Here is a 27,537-nt window from a genome sequence, read left to right as displayed (position 1 = left end):
ACAAATATGAAAATAAAAGAACATGTTTTTTAATTAATTTGATCCCTCTTTAATTAATTTGATTTTTAAAATATGAAAAAAATGATTAATTTGATTTTTCCGACTAATTTTCTTTGATAAAGAATATGGATTCTTATACTCACTCTATTTAACTTTTTTTTTTTTTTTAAAGATTTTCAAAATTTTTTAAAAATTATCTTAATTTTTTAATTATGTTAAAATAAATATATTTTATAAATAATTAAAATATGATATTCTTTTAACTTATTTGATTAAAAAATATGTTATTATTATTACTATTATATATATATATATATACACACATTAAAAATAAAAAATAAAAAATTAAATAAAATTAATTTTATATATCATTAAAGTAAGACAGAACAAAATAATACCTGAATTAATATTTAATTTAAAAAAAAATCTTAAACTCATCCTTAATTAATTTATTTAAATTTCAAATAGGACGAGATGAATTTATATTTCAAATTTCAAACTCATCCTTAATCAGAAGTCTGTCTCAATTTTAAACTCATCTTTAATTCGTTTATTTAAATTTCAAATATGATAGATAAAAGACATCGCAAACGTCCTTCCCATCTTTTAACCATATCTAATTGGTATAATATATTATTAAAATATGCTTGTGTAACACTGTGATTCGCCATATTATTTTTCTTATATAACTATTCTTAAAATCTTCGAGTAATGCGAAATTTTAGTATTAAAATACTAAATAAATGTCAAATACAGTAACAAATATTATTATTTTTCAAGTTAGGGATTAAATTTGATGTTGGAGGCATTGTTTAAAACGCCGTCACGAAACGACGTCGCTTTGGCAGAACGGCATCTCTTTTTCCTCCAGCACCCTATTCACTTTTCAACTCGACTCTCATCTTCTCTCCCTATACTCTTCAGATGGCATTGTCTTCTTCTTCGTCAAAGGGATGGTTGAGCAATCTCCCATCAAAGGCCTCACGAATCTACTTCTTCCTCATCATACTTCAGATCCCTCTTTTCAGGTATACCTCTTATGCTTCCTTTTGCCTTTCGAGACATCATCTCCAACTAAATCTCTGTACCTTTTTCTCTCTTTCATTTTGAAGATCTGTGTTCCTTTCTCTTCGAATTTTAGTGTATCCCTGTTTTAAGAGCTGGGATTTGCTCAAAATTCTGTATCATCAAGTTTTAGCATCTGGGTATTCGGAGTTTTTGAAGTTTTTGTGTGTTTGTTGCTGGTGAATGTCCGCAAGGACCTGTTTGGATGCATTTTCGTGAAATATGATTTCTGTAAGAAAATTGGTTTCTGTTTTTTGCACACCAAATAAGGAAGGGAAAATAAAATTTGAAGCAAAGAACAGAAAGATAAGAAGGTTTTAGCCTTTTAGAGACATGAAAGAAGAAAACACACTGGCTACCAAACAGGCCATTTTTTCTGGCTTATACTGAAAAACACTGTAGCACAGTGTTCTTTCATTAAATTAGACTGTACTGGTTGTTCTGGTTCATCTTCCTATATGGATTTTTTTGTATTAGTTGAATGTCTAATTTTTTTAAGTAGTAATACTAATATATTATTGTTTTTAATGTATAAAGGTTGGTTCAACTGATATAGAAAAAATCTGCTTGGGTGTTTGATTGGAGTTATTTACCATTAATCCAAGAAGCCAAATCCGAAGATCGATTCCTTCTGGTACCTTTTATTGATTTAGTTTCAATCTATGCCTGATCCCTGTTTTCATCTATCAAATGCTGGCTGGTAGTGTTCTGTGATAATGGTAGTGGCTTGTAAATGCAGTTTATAAAATCTAAAATTGAATATGGTATAGCTGTTGAATTTTTTTGGTTTTTTGGTGGAAAATGAAGAAGGGAACTAAATGAGTGTGGTGATGTTGGGGTTTTGATTTTTTTTTTACCATTATATATAAGGGCACTAAATAGGAACAAGGAATATTCTGGATCTGAGTCATGTTGGGAAAAAATATTGTAAATGGGGCAAGGGAATTGGCATAGTGGTGAGTCCTTCATTTTGGCATTCTAGGAGTATAGATTTTTAATACAGATAAATAGATGTTTCCGCAAAGATATGATAGACCCATTAATTTTTATAGACTTAACTATTCTAAGTATTGATCTAACTAAGTTCAGCCTCATAAAATTACTGAAGTAAGAAGTCAAATGATTAAAATGGAATTGTCCTCCTTTTTATTCATTATTTGTCATGAATGAGAGAATCATTACTTATAGTATGCCTGGGCTAAATCAGCATATTTTTTTGTTTTGTGCCCCATAACTTTTCCTCATGAGCAGAATAGTAGAGCAAGTACAAGGATTAGAGTGCATTCCCCATCATTAATATGTTTGCTTGCAGTACTTATCAAAAAAAAAAAAAAAAAATTGTTTGCTTGCAATAATTGTGGCCTCTTACTGCTAGTATTGATTGGCTAGTTTTAAATAGCTTTGGGACTATGAAATAAAGGATTATCCTGGACTTAGAATAAGCACAAAGGTTTACCGACTTAGAGATTGATTGGTTATCATATTTTTGAGAAGGCCCATTATTCAATGTGTCAGTGTTAAACCTCCTATAATATGTAATGCTTTGTATTGAAATCAAGCTTTAAATTTTATCTCTGTTCAGGTTCTATGCTTTCTATCTTATAACTTTTCAACAATAGTGCTCCGTCCACGGTAAAGGGAAAGGGGAGGGGTGCAGGGACTTAACGAAAGGGGTTTTTTGTTTCTCCTTTTAGGTTTCTGCTAGGGGCTTTCCTGATCCCTTGGGAGGTGGGTGTTAGTGGGGAGGTGGGTTTTAGTCTTTCTTTTTTCCTTTCTTGCTTGCCACTTAGCCATATTTGTATACTTTGTTGCGCTTTTTTGCAAGCGCCTTTAATACATTATGCTTATTTACCTATCAAAAAAAAAAAAAAACTTTTCAACCACTACTTTTATAAAGCTATATAAGACATAGATACCTGTTTCATGTTTCTTCACAAAAAGGAAGTGCACAGAAGAAGAATTTTTTTTTTCTATTTTTGGTTTTTAGCTGTTAGAATTGAATCCCTAGTCCCACCCCAATCTCTTGGCAATTAAGTTAGGTCTAACTTAATCAATGGGTGAACAACAGTTCACCTGCTTTTATTTTTCCCTCTAGTTTTACATAATCCAGGTCTTCTTTGATCATTTTACACTTCTTGCTGATTTCAGCCTGATTTTATGAGCAAGTCAACCAACTACTGTCTGGATACTAAAACTTATGAGGATAAGAATCTTTGTTGTTCTTGACAGGCATGATCTACTTGAGAATGAGATTTGCACAGATTTAGGATATTAAATGTTACTTAGTAGTTTTGTGCACTCTTTACCACATATACTACCCATCATTATTGCTGCCTCAACTTCAAAGTTGGCATCACAGATTCTGTCAAACTTGTTTTCTTCCAGAGTGTAAGACTTGGTGGGGCCAAAAATTATAAGTTCCGCCATTTCTATATTCATTTGAGAATTTTATGTCTCAGTTGCCTCCCTATCTTGCGGTAAAAAATACAAGTCAACAAATATGTTTCTCTGTGAAGTATATCAATTGTGAGACATATCAACAAGTGAATGAATTATTGTGACATAGTATTAACAAGTGAATAAACTTCCTTTGCCTGCTACTGAATTTTTTTAATTTTTCTTTTTTATTTTAGTCACTTATATTTGTTTGTGCAACTCCATTTTTTTTTTTTTAATAACAGAGTCCCATGTAGATCTGGAATGTGTACAACACCACTGCAGGTTACATCTTCCCAGTTGATTGCAAGCGAGATCTTTCCTGTACCTTTAGTGAAGGGTCTTCTCTATCCTGGAGCCATTGTGAATGGCCTCGTCAAGAACATGACTATTCCAAGATGGGATGACATTCTAAACATCTATAATTTGACAAGTGTGAAAGAAGCCCCTGCAGTAGCTGATCTCCAGCGCTTGGAGGTTTTGCTTCTCTACTTCTAATCTTCCTCTTCCTTGTTTTAATTCATGTACGTTTCTAGTTTGAAGCATCTAATCGTATAGAAGGTTAGGGCCTAGAAATAAATATAAAAAAGAACCCATATCTGTATATTCTACAAAATAAGATAGAATCTGTCAAATTCCATTTTAGATTCTTCTCTGGAATTTAAGAGCAATAATTTGTAATTACAAGACAGCCTAATCTAGTATAAATTACTGTTTAATTCCTGGTAGTTAGGCTGGCTGTTGGCCCACTGTCTATCCTATTAGACTGGAGCCAAGCTGCTGCTGCATATATCTTCCTCTTTTAAGTTTGTAATAAAGTGAATTTCCAAAGATCCTTCTTTTAGCCGGGTGAGCCATCCAGATTATTTGCATGACTCTGAGTCACTGTGAATAATTTCAAAATCATACGATTGGCTTCTTTTGTTCTGGCCCACCCCACCAACCTGCCCCAATTAAGCTCAGAATTTCATCAATTTTCCTATCACAAATTGGGATCCTTTTGTTAAAATTTCCAAAGGATCACATCAGTTCTTGCTTTTCTTTCTTCAGTTAACCTTTTAAGTTCTGTCCAGTTTCATGACTGTATCTAATATCAATCAAGTTCAAGGAACCAGATGACAGAGTTGATTTACGATCAACTCATGTTGAGCTGTTTGAAGATACCAAAGGCTTCAATTGTCCCAACACAAAAGTCGGTTCAGTTCCTTAATTAGACTGTTAATATAAAGTAGAGACAATTGCAGGTTCCATTTTTTCCTCCACGACCTGGCTGAATGTGCAATTTGTTTGTTTCTTAACCGCATTTGAAGATGGTCTTTGAATCTGTCTCTCAACTACCCATTCATTGCCTTCATTCTTCTTTATCTGGTTTTCCCAATCAGAGTTCGGTGATCTCATCAGGTTTTATGCTCTTTTACCAGGTTCTTGCAGGAAGCTATTTCTCTGTGGCAGGAGCACTCGTGGGTGTCTTAAAACCAGGGAGGATGAGTATGTTTGGGACACTTCTGGTGATTTGGGGCCTTGTCAAAGAAGGGATCCTTGGGAAGCCTGCAAACACTGATCCTACAAGAGCTGTTTATGTCTACCCCACAATGTTGGTAGCCCTTATATGTGCCTTCTCCTCTGTAAAGTATGATGTAAAGAAGGTTGTGAGGAGTGCTCCTGTTCGACCCATTGCAAAACCGCTGCAGAGCTCTTCAAAGTCTAAGCTGAAATGAGTTGGGATGTACTACTTTTTGGAAACCATTCTCTGCTTGTTGAGTTAAAACTGTTTATTTTCCTCCCAATCATCGTTCTCCAGGTTCATTGATGGGGAAACTTCTGATTAGCCATTGCAAAGTTCTTAGTTCTTACTACCCTCTTTGATTGCTTAGAGAACTTTGGGACAAAAGTTATATCAGCAATCCAAAATCGAAGATTTGAAAAAATGTTGATGATACAAAAATGTGGTAGTCTATGGAAATATTTGAAAAAACTTCAAAAATAATAAAATAAAAAATGATATATGTATTGGCTTTATTTTTTAAGAAAATAATATATGTCCAATAAATTTTTTGATGTTTTATAATAATAAACTGCTTTTTTTTAGGAAATATGAATTTTGAAAATATATATTTGAATGGAAGGTAACAATTTGATTTCACTGACTATTTTATGCAGTAGTTTTTCTTTTTTTTTTTTTTACTTAAAAAAAAAGAATAAATTTTATTCATCTTCTTTGAGTTAAATATAATCTAAAATTTAATTAAATATCTTCTTTATTTTGGTTTAAAATTTAAAATTTTATTATGTTTAAGATGAGTAAAACTATTATTATTTTAAATAATTTTAATTATGTTTATGACGTATGCTTGAATTTAAAACATTAATGAAAACTTTTGAGAAAATTATTATGCTGATATTTTTATTTGTAATATATAATTTAATAAAATTTGAATATGAGTAAAGATAATTAAAATTTATTTATTCATAATATTAAATTATTGTTTGGTTTTGAAAATTAGTTATGGGAATAAAAATAGGTTTTTTTTATTTTTTTTTATTTTTTTACTTTTTTAAAAGGGACATAATATTAGCTAGGTTTCAATTACATAGAAAAAGCATCATCCCTTGTTTTCCAATGTGGGAAGGCCTAGGTTTCATTCCATCCCACGCCGTTTTTCTCACCCATTTTGAAACAAAACATCGTGAGAAAATCAAACCTAAATGTCACGGGACCAAATAAAATGATGACCATAAAATACAGTCTTTCATGTAATTGAAATGATCACCTTTATTATCTCCAACTATTAAAATGAGTCACACAAAGGCAACTGCTTGAATGATGAAGTATAGGATTCAAAGTGGAAAGGTGTTATGAAGCAAGAACTTGATTCTTTCTCTAAGAATAAAACTTGGAAGTCGTTACCTTTTAACAAAAAAAATCGTAGAATGTAAATGGATGTACATGATTAAACAAAAATGGAATGGTACCGTATTCAGATATAAAGCCAAATTCGTAGTAAAAAACTACAATTAGACATTTAGATTTGATTTTTCCAGAAGTTTAGTCCTATTGTCAAACTATTGAACAGTGCAGTAGTTTTGACAATTATATTATCTTGAAATTAGGGCATAAGACAATGAGATATAAATAATGTCTTTCTTAATTATAATATTATATACATGTAAAATATTTACATGAAATAATCATCTAGGTTTAAGAAACATCATGAAAAGAAGCGATGAATATACAAACTAAATAAGACTTTATATGGGCTAAAACAATCTATACTTGGTTGGAAAGACTGAGATTACCTTCAAAGCAACTTGGATTTAATTAAGAATTTATTATATTTTCATCTAATCAGTTAAAATATTGATAAAAAAAAAATGTCTTATTACTAGTTCAATGTGTCTTATTATATCGTGCAACCCAATTATTTTATTTTATTTGTTTTAATTTCAATTGCATCTCCATAACCTACTTATTTTAATTAGGCTTTATCTTGTTTAGGTTTCTAACTCGATTATAATATTAGACTTTGTAGTGTGATTAAAATCTTTCAGGTATATAGACGAAGGGATAGATCATTTTGTTCATACCATTGGTGTAGTTTGTAAGAGCACAACAGATCCCCCAATAATCAAGATCACATTGATTTTTATTGCTGGAATTTAGTAAAGTCAAAAGAATCTATGTTCTAATTTATATTGATGACATACTAGTGATTGGGAGTGATCCTGCAAAAATAAAGACACTCATTGCTCTCTTGTGTGAGAATTTCTTTCTCTTAAGGACTTAGGCTACCTCAACTACTTCCTATAAAAATAGAAGTGAGCTATATAAGATCTTCAGAAAATTCCCCAAAATCCCCCAATTCTTGTTTTCTCTTTTTTTCTTATTTTTGAGGAGGTCATGTGCCTCCTCTGAGCTCTGAGCCCCACCCTTGAGTATTATCCTAGAAGTCATGGAGTGGATGTGGTAAGAGTGAAGAAGAAACTAAAGAGCATAGAATAATTCTAAGAAAAAGGAAAATTTCTACAGCCATGACCATCTGGATCCAATGTCTGACTGCAGGTACTGAATACTCTTCCTTGCAAGAGCTAATGGTGAAGAAACAATTAAAGGATCCAGGCACGTGTTTTCATGTACTTTTTTAATTACTTCAAACAGGGTTTTAGCATTAGATGCACTTTTTCCACTACCCTATGTTATAATATCACAACTGGTCATGGAATTACTCAGAGATTGGCAGCAAACATTCAGAGAAAGCAACAACCATTTCATTGCGGGATAACACTTCCGGTAAGCTTGCCTGTATTTAATTTGTTTGTCATTTGAAGAAACTCAAGGATATCTTGCATCATTTTAATGAGTTTAATATCATGCTTTGATCGTCTTATTTGAAAATTTATCGATGTCCATATTATTTGACTGATCCATTCATGCACTTAAAAACACCAGCATTGTTGCACCCCAACAATTCCACCCCCGATGTATGAAAATGAGTCGGTATCCAATAAGGGTAGGTTAAGTCTTTTGTAGCATTTGAGTATCATCATTTAGGTGACCTATTTCCGGGTTTAAGTAACTGATGAGTTAATTAAACATGCATGCAATCTAATATATAAATTTCTAATTTAATTACTAATGAAGTAGAAACAATGTGTTTCAAAATTGGAAATATAGGGTGACCTAATCTATGATGCTACTCATATGAAATGGTCTTAACACTAGAGGTGGAAAGTAATGGTGATGACTTAGGAGTGGAGACTGGCTACTTGTACACTACACTTTTAATATGGCCCTTTAAAAGGATTGCCCCGTAAAGGGTAAGCACCATAACACCAAACCCAACCTATTCCTCGTGGCTTCATCAAGATCAATTGATCCTAAATGCTTTAATACCATATTATATATAACTTTGGTAAATTATGGCATAACATTTCTTTGATTATGAATAACATATATATACACTTGCATAGAGACTACAAATCTCGGAAGTTTCTTAGGTTATGTTTGGTTCTCAGAAAATTTGAAGGAAAATGCAAGTAAAAGAAAATACAAAGGAAAAGTAGAAAGAAAGAAAAAGTGAAGAAAAATAAAAAAATAGATTAAAACTTAATAAATTATTTTTTTTGTTACTTCAAACTCATTTTATTTATTTTAACTCATCGATATAAAAATTAAATAATTTAAAAATACATGAGTTTTTAATTAATTTTAATTAAATTTGATTTTTTTTTTCATAGGACAACCAAACATGAAAAAATTATTTTTTTGATATTTTTTTTTCCTTAATACTTTCTGGAACCAAACATAACCTTAATCTCTTAGAATTAAGGTTGACCTAGGATATAATCAATTTACAATCAATATGATATTTACAAAAGGAAATAAATTAATATTTGAAAGATAATTGGCTAACTTCCTCTCTTAACCTATTCTACCAATAGGAGAAGAAGCCAAAGGGATGGAAATGGATGGGACAAGCGGCCTTGAAGTTGAAGTGCATCAACCCTACGAAAAAGTGGCTACTTATGTTGAACGAATGTTGGAAAGCTTGACTCCCCTCTCAAATGAATGTTGTATTTACAGAGTTCCCCAAAAACTCCGCAAAGCAAAGAACGAAGCCTACGAGCCTAGACTGCTTTCCATCGGTCCCTTACATTATGGCAAAAAGCACTTGGTCGCCATGGAAGAGCAAAAGCTCAGGTACCTCCAAAATTTTCGTTCTAGATTTAACCAAAAAAGCTTAAAGGAGTATGTTGAAATTATATCCAAGATGGAGAGAAATATCCGGGATAGTTACAGTGAGAGCGTAGAACTGAGCAGTGAAGATTTTCTGACGATGATTCTAGTGGATGGTTGCTTCATCATTGAAGTCATCTTGTGCTGTTACTACCCTGATTTGAGAGAATCCAATGATCGGATATACAACAAGCCATGGTTGATCACTGATGTGCGCCGGGACATGACATTACTTGAGAACCAGCTTCCATTCTCTCTTCTCCAGATTCTCTACAACCTGGCCCTTCCAGAACATGAAAATGACTGCTCATTCCTTACCTTATCTATTGATTTCTTCAAAGACTGTTTGCAAATGCCAGAAATCAAAAGCCCTCGAGAAATGAATGAGTTTGCTAGGAAGATCTCTAGTACTAACGAAGTTGAGCACTTTGTTGATTTGCTGAGGGTTTGTCAGCTGCCTTCATCGTTAAGGTCATCAAGAGACCAAAGCAACAAACGGATCAATACCATGATACGTACTGCAACACAGCTCCGTGAGGCGGGGGTGAGTTTCAAGTTGGGCTCAAAAGAAAAACCCTTACTTGATATAGACTATAGAGATGGTGTTCTGGAAATCCCAAAGCTAATACTGGCAGACGCGTGCGAATCCTTGTTTCGAAACCTCATTGCCTTTGAGCAGTGTCACTACCGAGAAGACACCTACATTACCGACTACATATACCTCATGGATCACCTTATAAACACGACTAAAGACGTTGATATACTTGTTAACAAGGGAATTATTGATAACTGGCTGGGCGACAACGTTGCGGTTACTGATCTGTTTAACAATCTACTCATTAATGCTACATTATGGGGTCGTAACTTCTATTTTGCAGGTATATTTGAAGGCCTAAATGCATACTGCGATGTTCCATGGCACAGTTGGAAGGCAACATTAAGACATGACTACTTCAGTTCACCATGGAGAGGGGCGTCTACAAGTGCTGCAGTTATACTCCTCCTACTCACTCTCATACAAACTATATTTTCAGGCATGTCTGCTAAGTAAATACTTTTGCTGGCGAATTATCCATGTATCTAAATGGTATTACACTGATAAATGTTATCATCTTATGTATACTTTATGACATGACCACGATGGTAGATATCTTATATATGACAATCCTTTTGTTAAAGATATAAAAAATTAGACGAGTTAAGTAAAATTGTGGTAGAGGTGAACAATAATGTACAAAATTTAATAATTTTTGGTAATGGTAAATCATGAAAGTGGATGTTCTTCGGATGTTATACATGTTTTTTAAACACGAAAATCTGTACATAAATTGAAGAAATTGAAAGTTTGTTTTTGATTCACCCAAGAAACAAAAAGATAAATTTTATATAGATTTTATATAAAAAAAAATCCTTGAATGATTTTTTTGAAATAGTTTAGAAAAGGTAAATTCATCAACAACTACCTTTTAAAACATCAAAAGTTGCAAAATGGGGTAAAAACGTGGTCAAGCATTCAAATTGCTTACATGGGGTGTGGGTTAGAATAAAATTGTCAACCGTTCTGAGTTCAATGAACCCACGTAGACTATAAGTCTTAACCATTATGGATTTAGAGAGAATAAAAACGTGGTCAAGCATTCAAATTGCTTACATGGGGTGTGGGTTAGAATAAAATTGTCAACCGTTCTGAGTTCAATGAACCCACGTAGACTATAAGTCTTAACCATTATGGATTTATAAATTCTCTCTTTTTAAATGGCTTTTGCCACAAAAAAGTAATGCTTGGGAAAAAATATAGTTTTCGATATGGTTTTTTTTTTTTTTTTTTTTTTAATTTTTTTTTTATGTTTTTAAATATGTTTTAATAAATGACTTTTACATGTAATGTTTTATTTTTAACTATTATTTATATTCATATAATTATTTTTTAAAATAATCATCAAAAAACAAATAAAAACAACTAAAAAAAATGTTTTTTGAAATACTGATCCTACCAGAGTTGTTTATATCTACCCTGAAGATTTTGATATCCGTTTGTCAGTGCCTTCTCCTTGGGTTGAAGTAACAATGTAAAGAAGGTTGTGAGGAGTGCCCGGCTCGAGCAAAACTCCTGCAAAGCTTTTCACAGCTCTTCAAAGCCTAAGTTGAAATGAGTTGGGATGTAATACTTCTTTTTAGAAATCATTTTTGGCTTGTTGGGTTAAAACTGTTTATTTTCCTTCCGATCAATCATCTTTCTAACGTTCACTTATTGCATCATCTTCAAAATCATCAATTATTTCCCATATATTTATGAAATCTCCAAGTTCATTTAATAAGCAAACTTTACTACACATTTGTGGATCCAAAAAAATTATCGAAGAGCTCATAACAATATCTTAAAAAACTTTAAAAATGATCAAATAAATATAGTACTTGTATTGACATGTTTTAAAAAAAAATAATGTATGCATGATAAAATTTGTGATATTAGACAATATTATCATAATTCGTTGACAAAAAATATTAATTTTGAAAGTATATATTTAATATTAACAAGAAGATAACAATTTGATTTCATTCAATATTTTATGTTGTAATTTTTTTAAAATAATTATAATGATATAAAACATTAATGAAAACTTTTCTTGATATTACTATGTTGATAGTTTTATTTGAAATATATAATTTAATAAAATTTGAATATAAACAAAGCTAATTAAAATTTATTTATTTATAATATTAAATTAGTGAGGTGTCAATTAAATAGAAAAAATTATCCTTTTTTCTTCCAACGTGGCAGGGCCTGGGTTTATTTCCATCCCACGCCGTTTTTCTCACCCATTTTAAATCAAAACATCGTGAGAAAATCAAACCAAAATATCATGGGAGAACCCCATGAAACGATGATGAATACATTCTTTTATGAATGCCTATGATGAAAACATAAAACACGTTTCCAAATGAATCCAAAATTCATCTCTTATGGATGCTTAAATTTTCTATAAACTCAATCCCTTCACCACATGTTGCTAATTCAAACATCCAATCTTAATTTGTCCTTGAAAGGATACAACTAGAATCTTCCTCTTTCGATGGCAATCAATCTAGTTCACAGAATTATTCACCTATTCACCCTAAATAACCATTTCTAGATATATAGTCTATTAGTCTACTTGTTGCTATTGCTCTAGAGAACACTCATCTTATGGTCACTAGATCCAATAATGAAATCTTTAAGCCCACAATCTTCATTGCAACTAATATGAGTCATATAAAACCAACTACATGAGTGAAACATTCAAAGTGGAGAGGTGTTATGAAGCAACAATTTGATGCTTTCTTGGAGAATAAAACTTGAAAGTGTTGTTACCTTCTAAAAAGCAAATTGTAGGATGTAAATGAGTTTATATGATTACACCGAATTGCAATGATACTATATTTAGATATAAAGCCAAATTAGTAGCGGAAGGCTATTGTTAGTCATTTGGTTTTGATTTTTCTGAGACGTTAAATCTAATAGTCAAAATAGGAAACATTAGAGTGGTTTTGACAATTGCATGAGGTGAATGCTATTAACCTTTCAATATTACCTCTACAATTCTTAAGTCTAGATCATTGAGTATATTTCTTTTGGAAAATAAAAGTTCTTATAATAAGTTCTTTCACTTTTATATGCTAACACTCAACTACTTTCTTTTGGTTACCATGAAGGATATAATTAGTGGCCTTTATATATTCATTTAATATAATTCTAGTAAAAAAAGATTGTCCTTTGACATCTAATTCAATAACAAACTTTTCACAAGCAAACATTTGAGTGTTCAAAACTTTCTATCAATTCTCTCTTTATATATTTCTTTTATAAAAAACGAAATATATATTGTAGTAGTAAAGTGGGAAGGACCTTTCATCATTTTCTTGAACTTTATTAATACTATCAATTCTCTAGTTATGACTACACATCACAATGCTAAATAAACATGAGATAGAGAGGTCATAAGTCTTCCAAGTCCTCTAATGATAAATAAGTGAGGTTACAACAAATCATAAAGTTCCAAAAGAAAAGGAAAAAAAAGAATGTCAAGAATAAATGAAATTAGAGAATTCCTAGTTGTCACAACTTTGAAAAGATTTGGAAATTGAGAGAATAAGGTTGATCCCCCACCACAAATCTTCTAAAAAAAGTGAATCCTTGCCCTATTTCCCACGAAAAAAAAGCATATGACCGAAGAAGTCATAAAAAACCCATGTAATAGCCTTCCATGGGAGCTAATGTGACCACAAGCAAACCTTTGAGTGTTCAAAACTTTCTATCAATTAATTCTCTCTTTATTTATTTCTTTTATAAAAAATGAAATATATATTGATAGTAGTAAAGTCAGAAGGACCTTTCATCTTCTCTTGAACTTTACTACTATCAATTCTCTATTTATGACTACATCACAATGCCAAATGAACATAAGAGATAGAGAGGTCATAAAAAAAGAGTAAGACCAAAGAAGTCATAAAAAACCCAGTGTGATGGCCTTCCAAGGGAACCAATGTGACCACTTAACTATAATATTAGCATTTCAACTACGAGGATGAGTCCCATATATAGTTACTTGTAACCTTATGCCAAAGAGCATCACTTTTCCTTGGAAACCTCCAAAGTCATTTCCTAAGAGGGCTCTATTCCTTAATGAAATCTTCCCAAACCTTAAACCCCCTTCCAAATTAGACATGCATAGTGGCTTTCAACTAATGAGATGATCTCTTTTTCCTCTCTAACTTCTAAACAAAGCAAATTCCTTTGCATTTTCTCAATCTTTGTTACAAAGAAACCAATGATTCACAATTGTTAAATGCATTTAAAATCTTTTACGTATTTTGATGAAGGAACAAATTATTCATTCATACCATCGGCATAGTTTGTAAGACTGCAAATGATCCTCTAATCATGAAAATCACATTGATTTTTATCGTTGAAAATTAGTAAAATCAATAACATCTTGTTTTGGTTTTTGTTGACAACATAGTAGGGAGTAATCTGTCAAAAATAAAGACATTCATTACTCAAATAAGAATTTCTTAAGAGAGAGTTTCGGCTGCCCAAACTACTTCCTAGGAATACAAGTAAGCTATACATTATATTCAGAAATCTCCCCGGCCCTAAATTCTTTTTTTTTTTTTCTCTCTCTTTTTCTTATTTTTTTAGATGGTCATATGACTCCTCTGAGCCCCACTTGAATCCGCCTTGATCAGTATTATCCTGGAAATCATGCAGTGGATGCGGAGAACTTGAAGAAGAAACCAAAGAGCATAGAATAATTCTAAGAAAAAGAAAAATTTAAGTATCTATACTGATTGCACAGTCATGACCCTTTGGATCCAATATCTTACTTCAGGGTATTGAACACACTTCGTTGCCAAAGCTAATGGTGAAGAAACAAAGGATCTATACTTTGTGTTCTTATGTGCTTTTTAATTTCTTCAAACTGGGTTTTAGCATTACATACAGTCTTTTCCAGTGCGCTATATAATTTCACAATGTGGACATGAAATTAATCCACAGATTAGAAGCAAACATTCAGAGAAAAACATCAACCATGTCATTTCAGGATAACAATTCTGGTAAGCTTGCCTGTACTTAATTTGTTTGTCATTCAAAGAAACTCCATCGATTCATATTAGTGAATTTAAGGCTGTGGTTGGGAAGTGTTTTCGAAGATAGTTCTGAAACAAAGTTTTTAAAAGTGTTATTTGATATTTTGTAAAATAAAAGTTTGCTTGTGAATTAAAAATATTTTTAACTTGTTAATTTTCTATATTTTTAAATATGTTTTTTTTCAATAATTCTCTATATTGTATAATTATTTTTTTATAATGGTCTTCAAAAAATAATTAAAAACAACTAAATGATATTCTCTAAAAATTCTTTATTTTTTGGTTGTTAAATGTGTTTTCTTATTTTTTTTTGTTTTAAAGAACATAAAACTATTTTCGAAAAAAATTACTAAACAAAGTCTAATATTCTGATATTGAGATTTGATGATCTCATTTGAAAATTAATTAGTGTCAACTTCATTTGGGTGATCCATTTATAGGCTTAAGAGCAACATTATTGCACCTCAATAAGGTTGTCCTCAATATATGTAAACCAATTGGTATCTAATGAGAATAGACTAAGGTGGTGTTTGTTTTTTTACTTAATTCTAAATAGAACCTTAATACTTAATAGTGTTAAATATTAGATTGTTTGTTTTTTGTAGTATTTTATTTCTATTAAGTATTAAAAAGTAAAGAAAACTAATATATTATTTTTTTCTATTTAGAAAAAACTACATATTTTGGTTTTTTCTGTTTAGTAAAAAATTTATAATAAGTCATAAAAAGATAGAAAAACAAACAATCTAAATTCTGAAAATAAATTACTTTGAACAAAAAGTAAAAAAAAACAAACACCCTCTAAGTCTTTTATAATGTTTGATTATCATTATCATTTGAAAATTAATTGGTAATCAAATCATTTGAGTAACCCATTCATGGGCTGAAGAGTGACATTGTTGCATCCCAATAATGTCGCCCAATATATATATATATATATATATGAAAACTAATCGGTATCCAATAAGGGTAGAAAAAACCTTTTATAATATTCGATTATCATTATCATTTGAAAATTAATTGGTATCCACATCATTTGGGTTACTCATTTATGAGTTTAAGAGCGGCATTGTTACACTCAAATAATGTTATCCCCAATATATGAAAACCAATCGATATTTAGTGAGGATAGACTAAACCTTTTATAATATTTGATTATCATTATTTGGATGACCTATCCCTAAGTCTAAAATGGATATTATTGCACCCAATAAACAAATATGTTAGGAGAAAAAAGTTATTTAATTAATGAGTTAATTAAATATGCATGCAAATATTTGATATTAATTTCTAATTCAATAAAGCTAAATTTTTATATTTTATTCTGTAGTGCAATTTTATGAATAAATTAGCTTACTAAGGCAGGGCAATTTTATGAATAGACTTACTGAGGGGAAAAGGTACTCCTTCCAAATGCAAATAAGAATATGATATATATCAATTTAATGATTTAATAAATTAATTTAAGTTATTAAATAGATTAAGCATGCTAGATAAAGTAATTTAATATTACAATTTAGAATTACTTAAGTTAAAATAGTTAACTTATAGTTTGTTTGGAAGTGATTTTAGAAAATGTTTATAATTTTCTTAATATTTCAAAAATCTTATTATATAAATGTTAGAAAAGTAAAAAACGTTTGCTAAAATTACAGTTAAACACTCTTATTCTTAATCTCAAATAATTTTTACTTCATTTGTTCACATTAGTGGGAGTATAGTTTAGATTTATGATTTTACATTTATTACTTATTTTTTTATAATAAATATTTTATGGTTATCTTATATAACTACAATACTTTAAATATGGATATTTTATAAATAAATTTATTACTTAAAATTAATAAAAATAAATATGAGTTAAAATAAAAAAGATAAATATTAGTTAAAATTTATAAAAGGTAAATATGTGGATTTGATGATTTAAAATAAATTTTATCAAGCAATTTCAATACTTAAAAGTGAAGAATAAGTAATAAATAATTTTAAGTCACAATTTGAGAATAATTTATCTTAAAAATTAACTTTAATAGTAATAAATATTAGGTTTTTCCAAACAACCAAAGCGTGATAAGATTTGAAGGAAGAATTGATTGATTACTTCATCTTTGTTAATTAATAGGAGAAGCTGGAAAAGAAGGCCATGGTGAAATGTTGAAGAAGTCATCGAAAGAAGTGGCTACTTCTCTTCAAGGAATGTTGGAGAAGTTGACTCCCCTGTCGACTACATGCTGTATATATAGAGTGCCACAGAAACTGCGGAAAGCAAATATGGAAGCCTACACGCCTAGAGTAGTCTCCATCGGTCCCTTACATCATGGCGAAGAGCACTTGGTAGCCATGGAAGAGCATAAGCTGAGGTACCTCCAAAAATTTCTTTCTGAAACCCGCAAAACCTTAGAGGAGTGTGTTGAAATTATATACAGGGAGGAGGAAAAGGCCCGAGGCTATTACATGGAAAGCATAAAGATGAGCAGAGAAGAATTTGTGAAGATGATTCTAGTGGATGCTTGCTTCATCATTGAAGTGATCTTGGGCTTTTCCAGCCGTCATACTATCGAAACAGGTGATCGGATATACAACAAGCCACGGTTGTTCATTGATGTGCGCCGCGACATGACCTTACTAGAAAACCAGCTTCCATTCTTTCTTCTCCTCTCTCTCTACAGCCTGCGGGCTCCTCCAGGACCCCTTCCAGAAAACCAAAATGACTACGCCCACTACTCATTCCTTCTCTTGTCTGTCAAATTCTTCAAAGACTACTTGCAAATGCCAGAAGCCAAAAGTTCTGATGAAATAGTGACTGAAATTAAGAAGAAGATCTCAAGTCGTCATGAGATAAAACACTTTGTTGATTTGCTAATAGTTTGTCTGCAGCCTTCATCCTCTAGTCTACCACCAGAATCAAAGTCGTTCAAATTCGTGATACCTACTGCAACATATCTCCGTGAGGCGGGAGTGCGGTTTAAGTTGGGATCGAAAGACAAAGACAAAGACAAAGACAAAGACAAATTACTTGATTTAGACTATAATAATGGTGTTCTGAAAATCCCACATCTGATACTGCAAGAAAAGTGTGAATCCTTGTTTCGAAACCTCATTGCCTACGAGGAATGTCACGACCATGCACATACTTACATAACCGACTACATGTACCTCATGGATCACCTTATCAACACTACTACAGACGTTAACTTACTTGTTAGGAAGGGAATTATCAGTAACCATCTGGGCGACAACCATGCGGTTAAGAATCTATTTAACAGACTGCTAATTGATACGACAACATGTAAGGAGACCTTCCTTTTTGCAGGTATATATGAGAAGCTGAATAAATACTACGATAGTCCATGGAACAGTTGGCAGGCAACATTGAGACATGACTATTTCAGTTCTCCATGGAGAGGAGCTTCTACAATTGCTGCAGTTATACTCCTCGTACTCACTCTCATACAAACCGTATTTACATGGATGTCTGTTAAGTAATTACTTTTGCTGGTGAATTATCCATCTGTATATATATGAATAAAATTGTGGTTGAGATAAACAATAATGTGCAAAATTTAATATTTTTTGATAAGGGTAAATTAATCATGTGTTTTAGTATTCAATATATGAATTAAAAGGTAAATTAAATGAATAGAATAACACCTCAACCGAAAAATGGACCAATATTTGTTATCATTAAAAACATGCATGTGGATGTTGTTACTATGTAATACATGTTTTTTAAAAAGAAAAAAAAAACCAAAAGCTTTTAATTCATATAAAATGTAGAAATTGAAAGTTTGCTTTTGATTCATTGAATAAATAGATCAAGCAATTTGTTATATCCTAATTTTTAAATTATATCTAGATTTTATTGGTTATCAATCAACTTGATCAATAATATCGATCAAAATTAGTTACAGGGTGTATGGGTTTAGAGCAAAATTGTCAGCCTTGTCTAATTTAAAATACTAACAAACTCCCATTTTAACAATTTTGTGATGTGAATTAAACTCCCGACTATAAAAAATAAGTTCGAGGAACCCACACATACTTCAAGTCTTAAACATCATGCACTTGTAAAATCTCTCTTCTTGATTTAGTCTTGACACATTACTTTGTAGCCTATACACACTCAAATATACCTGCAGAAAAGTGGTGTTTTGTGTTTGGGAAGAGATATTATATGCAACTCCTTTTTTTCTTTTAAATAAATAAATAAGTTTGCATTATTTGTATAGGAGTTACTATTATTTTTACTTCTAAAACAAAAAATAGGTCTTAATTTATATTAATATTAATTTTTTTACTATATTATTTTGCAATTTTTTAATTCAAGACAAATTTTTTACACCTTTTTGGTATCATATATACCAACTTTTTTTTTAATTTGAGCCTGGATGCATATGATTAAATATGGATTGTTAGAATAAAGGTTTATGAATGAAAAGTAGATACCATCAAAAATAAAAATAGTGTACAGATACAAAGAAATAAAACTGATGTAGCCGCGTCTTCTCAATATGTTACCAGAGAGAAACCCTAAAAATTGAAGTGAGGTTAAACATCTCTGATTTGAGTTCAAGCTGGGCCAAACTTGAGTTGACTTTCATCCTCATTCCTCACCAGTCTGCTTGAGCCCAGCTCAATATCTGGCCTTAATGGGCCTGGCACATTTAACCCAGTGGCCCAATTTTGAGTCCAAACACCCACTTTCTTCTTGGTGTAAAGAAACCAAACTTGAGGCAAGGTGATCACAAAAAAAAAAAAAAAAAAGGATGAAGAAAAGAAAGGGATAAATAAAATAAAATAATTCTTTTCCCTTTTTTTTTTTTTTTTTTTTTTTTAATTTGAAGAATGGATCTCAGGGATGGGTGGAACTCATTTTATTTGTCACACTAGGGCTTTTTCAGTTAAAAAGCATAGAAATGAATGATGTTCAATGGGCTGAAAAGGCATTTACAAAGCAATTACACTTGAGATCATGATGAACTTATTGTTATGAAAAAGCAATTAACACATTTGGATGAAATAGCAACAACCCACTGCCTACATCAATACAAACACCAAAAACTCATTTTTTATGACAACCATAAACATCTAGACAAAGAAAAACTTGATTCACACTAGGATCCATTTAGAAACCAAGAAAAACAACCAACAAAAGAAATGAAACCAAAAAGAAAAACTTGGTTGGAATTATAGTAATGGGTGTCACAAGATTCTAAATCAGAACCCAAACCCATGAGAAAAGTGGAGGCCATGAGAGCTTTGTGAGATCTGGGATAGTGAGATTAAGGAGGAAGCTTGTGAGATGGGGAGATAAATGCGGTGTTCAACTTGAGACCCATTGTAGTGGGTGTGATTTTGGTTGTGAGCTCTACCTAGGGGTGAAAGCAAAACCGAAAAAATCGATAAACTGATTCAAATCAACCAAAACCGGTCGTATTGGTTTGGTTTTCAAAAATAATGATAAAAAAATCAGTTCAATTTGATTGAAAACTAATCTTATTAGTTTAGTTTTTGATTTTCTTGTCTCCTAACCGATAAAAACCGAACTAAACTGATATCATAAAACTTATATATAATTGTTTGATATTTGATAAGTTTTTTATATTAGATTCTATTAAAGTAATTCATTTTTTTTTATATTATGGTCAAGTTAATTCTAAATGCATGTAATATATTTTTAACATCAAATTCAAGTTAGTTTCCATTAATTTTAAAAACAAATTAGACTTATGGCCTAATATAAACTCAAATTAATAGGATTTCGACTCAAAATTAAACAAACATGAATCTACATCTAGGTTTAAGACTAAAAAAGATTAATAAGTTAGGTTTTTCAAAACCAATCCACAAAACCCAAGCCAAACTTACCTTAAAAGGTTTGGTTTGGTTCAGTTTTTTTATTCAAAATATGATCGATTCAATTTTTAACACATATAAAATCGACTATATTGGTTCGATTCATTTTTTATCCAAAAATTAACCGAATTGGCCTTATTTACACCCCTAGCCTTACCTTTGTGAGAACAACCAACTTTATAGAAACTCAAAGTGAGAAAGAGAATAGGAGAAAATAACATGCGTTTAATAAGAAGAGATGTTTGTTGAATGAAAGGTCTTCAAATTGATGAATGGTAGTTTTTCATTGATTATTTCATTCATTCATGTACTGAGTATATATAGAGGGTAATCACCATTTTAAGAATGAGAAAGAATGATACAAGAAAGGAATGATATAAGGAAAGACCAACTAATATCCTAATATCTCAACACTCCCCCTCAAGTTGGTGCATAGATGTCACACATGCCCAACTTGTCTAAAATTTTTTAGAACACTCGACTTGAGACTGCAGCTTTGGTAAGGATATAGACCAATTGATCTTTTGATCGAATCTTAGGCAATTCCACAATCTTATCATCCAACTTTTCCTTTATGAAGAATCTGTCCACCTTGACATGCTTTGTTCGATCACGTTGTATTGGATTATGAGCAATATCACATGTGACTTTATTCTCATAAAACAATCGGATTGGTTGCCTAGATAGGTAACCTAAATCCTATAAGAGAAGTCTTAGTCATAATGCCTCTCAAAGTCCTAGAGCCATACCCCTAAATTCCGCTTCTGCACTTGAGCGAGCGACGACATTCTACTTTTTACGTTTCCATGTCACAAGATTACCACCTACAAAGGTAAAGTAACCAGATGTAGATCGTCTATCATCCACTGCACCGACCCAATCAACATCAATATATATTTCTATACTCTGATAATCAACATTTTTAGTGAACAAAATTCCCTTCCCAGGAGCATTCTTCAAATACCTCAAAATACGCATGACTGCATTCATATGTTGCTCTCCAGGATTATGCATGTATTAACTTACTACACTCAATGCATAAGCAAGATCTGGTCTTGTATGAGCTAAGTACACTAATCTCCCCACAAGTCTTTGGTATCTTCCCTTATCGGTTGATACTTGATTAGGCTCAACACACAATTTCAGACCTTCTTCTATTAGTGTATCAACAGGTTGACATCCCGACATTCCAGTCTCTTGTAAAATATCTAAGGCATACTGTCTTTGAGACAGAAAATTTTTTTCACTTGATCGAGAAACTTCAATCCCAAGAAAGTATTTCAGAGGACCTAGATATTTCATTTCGAATTCTCTAGATAGATAATTTTGTAGAGTTTTTCTTTATTCAGGATCATTTCCTATAACTACCATGTCATCCACATATACGATGAGTGCCATAATCTTACCATGTTGCTTTTTCAGGAACAAAGTGTGATTTGAATTACTTTGACGATAGCCAAAAACTCTCATTGACTTTGTGAACCTTCCAAACCATGCTCTCGGGGATTGCTTCAACCCATACAATGACTTCTTCAATTTGCACACCTTCTGACATTGCTTTTCTAACACCATGCATCCTGGTGGAAGATTAATATATACTTCTTTAGATAACTCGCTATGCAGAAAGACATTTTTCACATCGAACTGTTGTAATGGCCAATCCAAGTTTGCAGTTAAAGACAATAATACTCGAATTGTGTTGATCTTAGCTACAGGTGCAAATGTCTCTGTGTAGTTAATTCCATAAGTTTGAGTGTACCCTTTTGCTACTAGTCTTGGTCTAAATCGTTCAATACTATCATTTGCCTTGTACTTCACAGTATAGATCCAACGACATTCAACTAGTTTCTTTCATGGTGGACATTCCACGAGTTCCCATGTTTCATTCTTCTGCAATGATTTCATCTCTTCATTCATGGCTGTTTTCCACCTTACATCAGCTAAGGCTTCCTGCACACTATTAGGAATAGCTACAATAGATAATTCATTTACAAATAATTTATTTGATTCAAACAAACGATGGTTAGACACATAGTTGCTCATGGGATATTTAACTTTGGTAGACAATTCAGGTTCATATATGGGTTTAGGAATACCTCTCTTATGACGGTATGGTAATCGTTTCATGAATGGATCAGGTTCCAAATTAAGAACACCCTCAATAGACGATGATTGGTTTGGTATTTCAGTGAAGACATTTTTGGACCCAAATTGTTCAGATGGTGGTGATGGTTCAATTATACTGTCTCTTCCTTCTTCTATCACTTCTTTAGTTTATGGGTGGTTATTACTACTTGGTTCCAAAGTTGTACCACTCATATCCAACTAACCCGCTTCCTGGTTCACTAGTTCAGATTGTCCAGATTCATTCTCCTCAGAGATATGATAATTATAATCGAGAGTCTGAATTTCCTTCTGGTACTCCCCCTGAAATTCAAACTCAAATGAAAAATACATTGAATCTTCATGAAACATCACATCCATTGTAATAAACATTCGTCGAGTTGGAGGATGGTAACATCGATATCCCTTTTTGTGTAATGCATATCCAACAAACACACATTGCAATGCACGAGAAGTTAACTTGGTGCGTTAGTGTTTGTGTAGATACACAAATGCCACACAACCAAAAACACGAGGAGGTAGATTTGGGACGGTTGGGGCAACTAAGACATTAGTAAGAACTTGGAGAGGTGTTTGGAAGTTAATTAAGCTGGAAGGTACCCGATTGATCAAGTATGCGGCAGATGTGATTGCTTCTCCCCTATAAGATATTGATATTTTTGTTGCTATCAAGGAAGTACGAACAACCTCTAACAAGTGTCGATTTTTCCGTTCAGCGACTCCATTTTGCTGGAATGTATTGAAACAAGTAGTCTGATGAATGATGTCATGTCCTTCCAAATACTTTTGAACTACGCAGAACCCGAACCTTTGCATTGTATTGAGTTTCAATCATTTTATGAAAATTTTTAAACAAGTTTACTTCATCTTTGGTCTTCATCAAGCATAACCATGTTATTCTGGTACAATCATCAATAAAAGTAATAAACCAACGTGAACCACTCAAAGTTGAGACTTTAGATGGGTCCCAAACATCAGAATGTATAACCATAAAAGGAAACAAACTTTTATTCAAAATTAACGGAAACGAAGCACAATGACTTTCAACTAATTCACAAATATCACAACAGAAACTAGAAATATCACTCTTTGTAAACAAACTAGGAAACAATTTTTTTAAATAACCAAAAGAAGCATGTCCTAGACGTCGATACCACAACCAAATTTCAGACTTTTTCTTATCCCCCTCAGATCCATCTGCCATCAAGGCTTGTCGCAACTTATTTGAATCCTTTGATTGCAAGTCCAAGTAATAGAGTTTTCCCCGCTTAATACCACAACCAATCGTTTGTCTTGTTTGGATGTCCTTAAAAACACAAAATTCAGGCCAAAAAATGACAATACACAATAAGGCTGCAGTGATTTGAGAAACTGACTAAAGATTATAATCTAAAGATGGAACAACTAAAACAGAATCCAAATTCAAAGTATCAGTAAGAGTTAAGGATCCTTCCTCAATGACTGGGGTTGTGTTACCATTGGTTGTGGAAACAATTTTTTGTGAGGAATGTCTAAGGGGTGAGACCTATCTAGAATAAAAAATCATATGATCTGTAGCACCTGAATCAATTATCCATGCACTATTAATAACAGGTGTAGAAGTATTTAAAAACTTACATCCATAATCTGTAGCGGCTGCCAATGCAAAGGCTTTCTTAGTGACATTAGCCTTTGTTTTTATTTCAGCAACAACTGCAGTTGAAGTTTTCTTGGAATCCTTATTCCGTTGATCACGATTATGATCCCACCAGTCTGGATATCCCACAATTTCAAAGCAACGACTCTTAGTATGACCAATCTTATTGTAGTGAGTGCATTTGAAGGTTGACTTATCAATATTAGGGTCTGTCTTAGGATGGTTGGTCTTGGATTGGCCTTGCCAATTCTAGGTTCGCTATCGAACTACTATAGCTAAGGTGTCAAGGTTGTCAGATTCTGCTTTCATACTAGCATGACGCACTGCTTCTCGTTGAATCAGTGCATAGCATTCTTCCAAATCGGGAAAATGATCTTTGCGTAGAATCTCTCCTCGAACTTGCTCAAAGTCATCACCCAATCCTGCAAGAAAGATGTGCACCCGTTGTTGTTCAATGGATTTCCGGCATGCTGCAATGTCCTCAGGGTCTTTCGTGACTACCTTATCCCGATGATCCAATTCACAAAAAAATTCAGTTAACTCTCCATAATATTCAAAAAGAGACCTGCCACTTTGTTTGGTAGTGAAGGCTTTTTTGATTCAAAGTGAAAACTTGTAATTCATCACTTCCATCATAGAAAGCCTTTGATAATGCACTCAAAATTTCTTGAGCAGTGGGTAAGTGTAAGTAATGCTTCATAATTTCTGAACTCATGGACATTAACAACCATCTCTTCACCTTTTGATTCTCAGCATACCATTTTTCATATCCATCTTCTGACTTTTTTGGTGGATTTGTCTTACCTCAAATGTAGGAAAGTTTTTCCCATTCAGCAATATGCATCTCCACGAGTTGTGACCAAACATCATAGTTTGATTCAGTCAAAATAATTCCTGGATTAAAAGTACCTTTAGATTGAAAAACAATAGTATTTTTTTCACTTTTTTTTTTTATCGGCAAAGAGGGGCGATGGCTGGCCTTATCGACAAAATATTCAGGATTTCAGTTCCATGGCTCTGATACCATCTTCAAATTGATGAATAGTAGTTTTTTATTGATTATTTCATTCGTTCATGTACATAGTATATATAGAGGGTAATCACCATTCTAAGAATGGGAAAGAATGATACAAGAAATGAATAATATAAGGAAAGAACAACTAATATCCTAATATCTCAACATTCCTAATATCTCAACCTAAAATCCTACGATAGTTAACCAATATATATATATATATATATATATATTGTCATCTTCAAAAGTGAGACCCACTAAATTTTCGGGTTTTAATAAGGATAAACATTGTTATGCAAGTATATAGAAATTTATGTCCATAATAAGTCAACTAATTCAAAGTTTAAAGTTACTATCACAATTTCAAAAGAAATAGAATATCCGTCAACTTTATAAAATAGATCCAAATATAAAGGAAATAATCACAATAATTAATCAAATAATCTAACAACTAATATTTGAATAAGGTAATTTTAGCAACTTAAATAATTTTAATAGTAAAATATCTTCCAGTGAAATATTTGTCAACTGTTGATGTTGTAACAATAATTAAATTATTTGCTAACACCAAATTAACTATTATAATAATAAGAATGCAACAACAAGTATAAGAAGAGAAATTCTAACAAATATCATGAAAAATTAACAACTATAATAATTTAAATGAAGTTGTATACATAAAAAAATCTAATGGATTAAATTACCACTAATTTGGTCTTCAAAATGAATAAATTAAAAAAAAAAATCAGAAATCATAAAAAATCTAGAAAGGAAAATCCTAAAGAGAAAATCCTAAGGTAACTTTGTACGAGAAAAGATGCTTCACAAAAAAAAAAAAAAAAAAAAAAAAGAGCTTCATCAAATCTCCCTGCAAGTGTGAGTGTTTGTTTGCTACAACAGGTAAGAACATGTGATGAGCACCAACCACTCATCTCCTTGGTCTTCTAGGGGCAAAGAGCCATAGTCCTCGTAGTAGGGGAAAACTCCCTTCAATACTACAGGACTTTGAGGATAAATCTCCTTGCTCTATTACTGATGCCAACTCTAGCACCAGCTCATACTCCGGATCGCCAACTGGAATGTCAAATGAGGAAAACTGCTCCAATCATTCCGACTCTTTTACTTCTCCTTTCTCGATGACTATGTCGATAATGACAACCGGCACTACATCCGTAGAGGAACAATTAGCAGAGATGGCTCACGCCATCGCCAAACTCACCAAGACGGTCGAGAAGAAGGATATGCAGACAACCTTCCTCATAAACAAGGTTGAGGCACAAGTACAAAATACCGGTGAGTCAAGTCAAGGACTCAACCATCTTTCGAATGTTGCATCTCATCTCAACGATGCACCACATGCGTATAGGATAATGCAAGTTGAGAGACAAACGACAGAATTTGCCTCAGTGGCATCATTATCTGTCCAACAACTTCAAGACATGATAACTAACACCATTAAAGCGCAGTACTGTGGACCCTCATAGAGTATGCTCATGTACTCTAAACCTTACACTAAGAGTATGTTCTAATTTATATTGATGACATACTAGTGATTGGGAGTGATCCTGCAAAAATAAAGACTCATTACTCTCTTGTGTGAGAATTTCTCTCTCTCAAGGACTTAGGCTACCCCAACCACTTCCTAAAAAAATAGAAGTGAGCTATATAAGATGTTCAGAAAATTCCCCAAAATCCCCTCATTCTTGTTTTCTCTATTTTTCTTATTTTTGAGGAGGTCATGTGCCTCATCTGAGCTCTAAGCCTCCTCGAGTATTATCCTGGAAGTCATGGAGTGGATGTGGTAATTGGTAAGAGTGAAAAAGAAACTAAAGAGCATAGAACTAGAATCTACTACTTTCAGGTACGATCAATCTAATTCACAAAATCATTCACCTCTTTAACTACCCCAAACAACCATTTCTAGAGACAGTTTATTACGTTAACCATTGTCGTTGCTCTGTGGAACTCTCATCCCATGGTCCCTAGATCCAAGAATGAAATCTTTAACCCTAAAATCTTTATTGCAACTAAGATGTCATACAA

At 32.2% G+C, this 27,537-nt stretch overlaps 3 protein-coding genes across 4 annotated transcripts; all 3 read left to right on the top strand.

The window, feature by feature from the left end:
• The first annotated feature begins 874 nt into the window (after nucleotides 1-874).
• Nucleotides 875-5,396, top strand: LOC117912127. Of its 2 annotated transcripts, XM_034826604.1 has the most exons (4): nucleotides 947-1,028; nucleotides 1,603-1,699; nucleotides 3,747-3,978; nucleotides 4,923-5,396. In XM_034826604.1, the coding sequence occupies exons 3-4, from the start codon at nucleotides 3,766-3,768 to the stop codon at nucleotides 5,217-5,219; spliced, it is 510 nt and encodes a 169-aa protein (XP_034682495.1). In that variant the 5' UTR covers nucleotides 947-1,028; nucleotides 1,603-1,699; nucleotides 3,747-3,765; the 3' UTR covers nucleotides 5,220-5,396. The 2 variants fall into 2 exon arrangements, with proteins under 2 accessions (XP_034682494.1, XP_034682495.1); XM_034826603.1 differs by lacking the exon at nucleotides 1,603-1,699 and having other exon boundaries at nucleotides 875-1,028.
• A 2,340-nt stretch (nucleotides 5,397-7,736) lies between these two features.
• LOC117913189 (UPF0481 protein At3g47200) lies at nucleotides 7,737-10,450 on the top strand. Its single transcript, XM_034828149.1, has 2 exons — nucleotides 7,737-7,789; nucleotides 8,941-10,450. The coding sequence occupies exon 2, from the start codon at nucleotides 8,958-8,960 to the stop codon at nucleotides 10,284-10,286; it is 1,329 nt and encodes a 442-aa protein (XP_034684040.1). The 5' UTR covers nucleotides 7,737-7,789; nucleotides 8,941-8,957; the 3' UTR covers nucleotides 10,287-10,450.
• Nucleotides 10,451-14,777: 4,327 nt separating this feature from the next.
• On the top strand, nucleotides 14,778-18,401 carry LOC117913484 (UPF0481 protein At3g47200-like). The gene is made up of 2 exons (XM_034828470.1): nucleotides 14,778-14,830; nucleotides 16,986-18,401. Exons 1-2 carry the CDS (start codon nucleotides 14,806-14,808, stop codon nucleotides 18,347-18,349), a joined length of 1,389 nt encoding a protein of 462 aa, XP_034684361.1. The 5' UTR covers nucleotides 14,778-14,805; the 3' UTR covers nucleotides 18,350-18,401.
• The last annotated feature ends 9,136 nt before the right edge of the window (nucleotides 18,402-27,537 follow it).

This window comes from Vitis riparia, chromosome 4 (genome assembly GCF_004353265.1).
Source record: "Vitis riparia cultivar Riparia Gloire de Montpellier isolate 1030 chromosome 4, EGFV_Vit.rip_1.0, whole genome shotgun sequence".
NCBI lineage: Eukaryota > Viridiplantae > Streptophyta > Magnoliopsida > Vitales > Vitaceae > Vitis > Vitis riparia.
Note: the sequence above shows the minus strand (reverse complement) of the source record. Positions and strands in the feature narration are given on the sequence as shown.